At 39.2% G+C, this 6,624-nt stretch overlaps 1 protein-coding gene across 1 annotated transcript; it reads left to right on the top strand.

Annotated features, from left to right (window-relative positions):
• The first annotated feature begins 386 nt into the window (after nucleotides 1-386).
• LOC104421163 (serine/threonine-protein kinase 16) lies at nucleotides 387-5,768 on the top strand. The gene is made up of 6 exons (XM_010033025.3): nucleotides 387-1,002; nucleotides 1,525-1,667; nucleotides 2,653-2,796; nucleotides 3,887-4,072; nucleotides 4,474-4,598; nucleotides 5,240-5,768. The coding sequence occupies exons 1-6, from the start codon at nucleotides 789-791 to the stop codon at nucleotides 5,463-5,465; spliced, it is 1,038 nt and encodes a 345-aa protein (XP_010031327.1). The 5' UTR covers nucleotides 387-788; the 3' UTR covers nucleotides 5,466-5,768.
• The last annotated feature ends 856 nt before the right edge of the window (nucleotides 5,769-6,624 follow it).

Raw genomic sequence — 6,624 nt, 5'->3', positions numbered from 1 at the left:
CTAGTCTTTTGTTCTAAGAAAGAAAAAAAGAACATAAATCCATTGGGTAAAGAAAATAAGAAAACTATATTAAAAATATTAAAAAATTTAAAAAATAAAAAAATTTAAGAATCTTATTAAATAATTTCGGGAATGAAAATTTTGAATAATTATCAAATATCTTTAAATGTTTAGAAAATATTCTTAAAAATAAAATAAAAAAATTATTTATGAGTAGAAATTGTTTGGGGTTACCAAAGGCATCTCAACTTTCTCGTTTGGACAAGCTCCCTATTTTACTACTCCGCATACATAACCGACAGGTCAACGCCCCATCTCGCCGTTTGACTGACCGAGTGATCTCCCACGAAACCTGCGACCGACCGCAAGCTGCAGGAGCCCATGTGGTCGGACGGTAAATTTTCGAGGGATCCCGGGACGCGATGCCCGCGAAGGAAACGAGAGATTCACAGCAAATTAGCAAAAACCCAAAAATACATAGTCGCCAAAACACACAGAATTGCAACAGATCGACCCCCGCTTTCGCTCTCTCTTTCTCTCTCTCTCTCTGTGGCAAGAAGTCATTAACGTGAAGAAGCGCCTTGAAAGAGACGCAGGGAGAGAGGGGCCACGGCGTTTCAAGATCGCCCAATTCATTCCTATCGAAGGCGGAGCGGTAGGAATGAGAAATTAGGAATCTTGGGATCGTTTCAGCGAGAGGGTAGGGTGAGGGAAGGAAAAGGAAAGGAAGGATCTTTCTTCTTCTCGGGTGCTCGAAGGAGGAGAGGAGAGGAGAGGAATTTGTGCAGATGGGGTGTACATTTTCTGGGTTGAACGCGCTGTACGACGCCGTGAACGGGGGAGGGGACGTCTGGATCAACGAGAACAGGTTCAGGATCTTGAGGCAGCTCGGGGAAGGCGGGTTCGCGTTCGTGTATCTGGTCAAAGAGGTGGTCAACGATAACTCCTCCGTCTCCGGCGGAGGCCTGGCCAAGAAAGTCAAGGACCCTTCTCATCTTTCAGGTCCCCAATTTCTTTCTTTCGATGAATTTTGCGGCCTTGTGATTGTCTGTCAGATCTTGTTGATGCGCCCTTTTCGTTTTGCGTTTGGATTTTCCGATCTGGGTAGTCTTGTATAGTGATTTGATTGCTTGGGTTGTGATTCTCACGAGCTAGCTGTTGATCCGATCGAAAGACTCGATTTGCGGTGTGGACTCGACGTGAATCCCGCTTGGAAGATGTTTGCATTTGTTTTTGGCACTTTCTGGTGTCTTATGACAAGCATTAGGAGCCTCCGTCTTGTGTCTAATCTGGATCATGCTCGGTTTTGGTAGTTTTTGCTTGTTTATGTTTGAGGTGTCCTGCAATCTGGGCTTTCGCAGAAGTCTCTTTGAATCGGATACTTCGGTTTCTGCATTGTTATTTGTAAGATTTTAACAAGAAATTCAGGAGTTGCTAGTTATGCATTTTTCACTGTGTCAAAACTCTTTCTGGATCTTAATATTTCTACATGGTAGTTCTGATGTTAATTTGGTTTCTATGCAGATGATGGCACTTACGCAATGAAGAAAGTTCTTATTCAGAATAGTGAACAGTTGGAATTGGTGAGGGAAGAGATTCGTGTTTCATCTCTGTTTAGTCACCCCAATCTGCTTCCCCTTCTGGATCACGCCATCATTGCTGTTAAGGTAATTACCTAGTTTTCTTTTAGATCTTTTGGCAAATGGAACATTTTTCATAGTAAAGAACATCTTCTCTGTTCCTAGTGATGAATGATGGAATGACAAATTGATAATGCTGTAAAAGAACATATGACTCGAAGAGTATAAAATAATAATAGACTGTACAATGTGGGGTCCTCTTGGTAATATTTGGGAACACTAGATTTTGCTCGGTAAATTTAGGCATCAGCAGAAGGTTCTCAAAGCAACTATTACCTCAACAGCCTAAAATTTACCCTGAAATCTTAAATTTTATCCATGACATGCATTGTGTTATGACTAAAGCGTTAAGATCTGCATCCCCAATATATATTAGGTGTCTTACTGATGATTTGGGATTTCAGTATAGAGCTTGTAGAATGTTGAGATTAGATAAAGAACTTTGATCAAAGTAAATGAGTTTTCTTCTGAGCATTCCTGTGGATAATATGGAAAACAAATTAACAGTTTTTGGTCTTTGTCAATATATTATGTACCAACTTTTGAAGAATCATTAGATTTGAACATGCTGAAATGAACACGAGGAGATGAAAAAAAAGGGCTTTGGGGGGGATGGGGAGATCCTGCCTTCCTGGGACTGGACGTGATTTTCTGTGATTGACCTTTGGTATCATTCTGCATAGATCACCTGTCAGCATGTTACCACGTAGATTAGCATTGCTTGGTTGATACAAGCAGAATCATTCACTAAGTGACTTTAATAATGTTGTCATTGGTGCTTCTCTTGCATTTTCCACAACTAATCTTTTTCTGACCCAAATAGTGTCGCCATCTTCTTCTCTTTTCTGAAAAATGTCTCCCAACATTTTTTGAGTCCTTTTCCTGCATCATCTTCATGAGATGATTAATGGTTTTTAATTAACATACTTGGAGGCTGGCATCTTCCTGTTCTTGTTACATTACTTATGATTTGAGGAAGTACTTATGATATTGATAAGGATCTACTTTGTAGACTGCACAAGAAGGATCTTGGAACCATGAAGCATATTTATTATTTCCAGTTCATCTGGATGGAACTTTATTTGATAATGCCAAAGTTATGAAAGCAAAAAAGGAGTTCTTTTCAACCGCCGATGTTCTTCAAATATTCCGACAGGTAAACAACAAGTTTACATTTTATTTTACTTTCTTCTTCACGCATCATAGGTGCTTGGTATGCAGAAGTTTCATGTGACAGGCCATTGCTTATTCACACTTGAGCCACTTCTTGCTTGTTCACGTTTCAATATGTAACAAAATACAATCTGTTCTTTCCAATACCATGTTGACTTTTGCAAGCTTGAAATTCACGGCAGCTATTTGCATCTATTAAAAGATTGATCTGTGTTTATAGTAGAAATGCTGATTGAGGTGATATCATGTCACTTGGTTGGATTAGTTTTCTGAAAGTTGATAAAATAAGATATATTAGAACAAAGAAAGAAACAAGGAAAAGCAAATAAAGTAAGGAAAACATTACAAGACTATGGGAGGTCAGAGCTAGATATCCAAAGCTGAATAAAAGAGTACTACACAGAAGCAACTGAAGATTCTAAACCGTCAAACTATAAACCCTCAAACATTTTTTTGTTGCATTCCTTCCAAATGCACCACGTTAAGCAAACTTGTGCAGCACTTCGAGACTTCTTAGAATTTGAGCCTCCTCCATAAGCATTTGAGCAGCAAAAAAGCTGGATATGATTCCAAATGTGAGCTAAGGATATGATTCCAAAGCTTAAGAGCAAAATCGCATTGAAGAAAGAGATGATCAGTGGATTTCCCGGAATGCTAATACATGCAACACAAATCCATGAGAATGAAATCCGGTTTTGCTGAGATTTCCGATAGTTAGAATCTTGTTCCAAGTTATCATCCAATAAAAGAAAGAGATACTGTAATTCATATGGGGCAGACAGATTGCTTAAATGGGGAATGCGAGGGGATAAAGAAAAATGTTTGAGGGTGGTTGAACGAATAAAGATATCTGAATGTGAGTTTATCGAGGAAAGCTCCCAATCCTTAAAGTTCCTGATGACACAGGATTCCAACGAATGCAACCACCCTCCTGATGTCACTTGGTTGGATTAAGAGCAGTAGTGTATGCTCCAATTCCATGTCAATTTGCTTGTTAATGTCTTGGTATGTTGATGTTACAATTTGATCTCAACGTGTTAGGAGCTGTTTGACTAAGCAAGTAGGTGATGCAGCTTTGTGCAGGACTTAAACATATGCACAGTTTGGAGCCACCTTATGCACATAATGATGTTAAACCTGGTAATGTCCTCATAACACATAGGAAGGGACAACCTCCTCTTGCCATATTGATGGATTTTGGAAGCGCTCGACCTGCAAGGAGGCAAATTCGCTCTCGTTCAGAGGCACTGCAGTTACAGGTGCTTGTTAATTGTATACCTGTATGGATGTGTGTGCATGCATGTGGGGCTGCAACTATAACTTTTTTCTCTGTATTTTGGTTGAGGAAAAAATCTCTTGCATTTTTATGTACATCAATAACTCTTGGTCTGTCTTCCATCTATGTCATAGAACCATTATGTGGATATCTTTATTGGGTGTTATGGGCTTCATCAATTTAGAAGATGTATGTTCTTTTCAGTTGGTTTTTCAAGTGTACAGATAAGCTTGTGGAAAGCAGAAATTTTAGTATGAGGTTACCCTATCCTCTGCCACATAATTTTATCCATGTGGAGAACTAAAGTAGCATAGTTCATCTCTTATTGAGTGATTGCAATTTGTATTGCTTTCTCATGGTGGTCCATGGCTTGCCATCGTACAGGAGTGGGCTTCTGAGCATTGTTCAGCACCTTTCCGGGCACCTGAGTTATGGGATTGCCCAAGCCAGGCAGACATTGATGAGAGAACTGATATTTGGTCTTTAGGATGTACACTGTACGCAATAATGTAAGTATTTGTCCTCTTTCACCATTTCTGCTCATCTCATTCTGGCCTTGGGAAAACTTAAATGGTCTTGTTTGCGTATTTGTTCATAAACTGATTGGATCTGATAATGCGATTGTTTGACTGGGCATTTACCTATATGCATGTCATATGTATGTATACATACATGTGCGTATGCGTGTTTTTATCTCAAAAGACAAATACAGTAAAAAAAACTTGTACAATCTAGCGATTTTGTTGTTTATAAGTACTCCAACTTCTTTCTTGCCTGTCTGTTCAATCCTGATTCTTGTTATCTAGGCCATTAGTTCAACTTACCAGTCTTGTTGGTTTTCTGTAATGACATGTCTAGACTGAAATCAAATGGGGGTGCAACCGGTTTGCTAGCAGGACCTAAGCATGTTTATTTGATCTGAGTTAGTCAGGCATATAAAGGATATTTGCTTAAACGGCAACCCCTCTTGCACATTCAATGCTATGCCAGAAATTTGACTGGAACATTTGTTTCCCATGTGGGCTATGCATATAGTTTCTTCCCACAAAGAATATTTTTAATCAAACAAGAGACTTGAGTCTGCAATATTGTGGCCATCATTTAGGACTACTTTTCTCATGCTTGTTCTCACCATTCTTTCGCCCAAAAGGTATGGTGTGTCCCCATTTGAGTATGCCCTTGGAGAATCTGGAGGAAGCCTACAATTAGCAATAGTCAATGCACAGGTGAAGTGGCCGGCCGGACCAAATCCTCCATATCCAGAAGCACTCCACCAGTTCGTGACATGGATGCTTCAGCCGCAAGCTGCAATCCGTCCACGCATCGATGATGTAATAATTCACGTTGACAAGTTGATCTCAAAGTTCTCTCACTGAGGTCATGTAGGGACGAGAACAATATGGGAGTAGCATTAGTCCTAGAGAATGGTCATTCAAACAGAGTTGGTATATCTGTCTTCTATTTTGCCTTTCAAGGTGATTGTCCATGAAAGCAGTTTTAACAGTTCGTGATAAAAGATTTCACTAAAGTAAAAGTATTCCAGTTGCTGTATCTGTAGTATTTATTGGCTAATGCATTTGTTGAATTGTTTTTTCCGTGCTCTTCTTAATTCATTCGGTAAACATTACGAGTTTGGATTACTCATAATATGTACAAACAATATTAGTCATGGTTGTTGACCCCATTGTACGATCCTTTAAGTAATTTCTAATGAACTAGTTGACAATGATACATAAGATTTCGGCATTCGACAGTCTTAAATGTTGTGCTTCATCATGGTATTGCTTTTCAAGCAACTCCTTCATCTCGGGATTCGACTCTCTTTCAAACCCTGCATTATGAATAGAAGTAAATGTGGGTAAAATCTATTCGATGTTTGCGGTGCATCTGATGGAGAACTCTTTCATTCAGTTCTGCTTTTCCATGAGGCAACATTGCATTGTCATTACAATACTGTACACCGAGGCTAGAGAAAGGCTTCGTGTGGGCCTCTTTCTACACTGTCCACTTTAAGAGAATTTAGTAATGATGCTATTTCTGAACTGTTTGAAAGTTCCTATGTCAAAGAAACTTTTATAAAGTAACGGGTCAGTACAGTCCTCGGTCTTATTCAAGAGGAAGTCGATCGCTGTTCTATCTCTTTGAGTACTTGCATAAAATGTTTTTGTTAAATCCTCTTGCACACGTGCACTAAAAGCTTAGAATAAGAAAATCTTGGGATCGGTATGATCTTGGACCTTAGTCAAAATAAAATGCAAAAGTTGCATTGGTCATCGTGCTGAATTGCTGCAAACCAGCTCATGATAGGAAACAGTGCAAAAGCGAATCTCCACCCCCCAAAAAGTCAAAAAGATTCATCATAAACTCTCGCAAACGAGCACGCGTTACTCAATTCTTGAAACATCTCCGAATAAACAAAGTTGACACATACATGCACACATGGAAACATCCCTAAAGCAGATAAACCAAAGGTTGAAAGTGAAGAACAGGATCTTGCTACTTTGAAATCTTCGTCCCATTCCCAGATTTCCATTA

The sequence above is a fragment of the Eucalyptus grandis genome, chromosome 2 (assembly GCF_016545825.1).
Source record: "Eucalyptus grandis isolate ANBG69807.140 chromosome 2, ASM1654582v1, whole genome shotgun sequence".
In the NCBI taxonomy this organism is placed as follows: domain Eukaryota; kingdom Viridiplantae; phylum Streptophyta; class Magnoliopsida; order Myrtales; family Myrtaceae; genus Eucalyptus; species Eucalyptus grandis.
The sequence above is the reverse complement of the archived record's forward strand: the minus strand, read 5'-3'. Positions and strand labels throughout refer to the sequence as shown.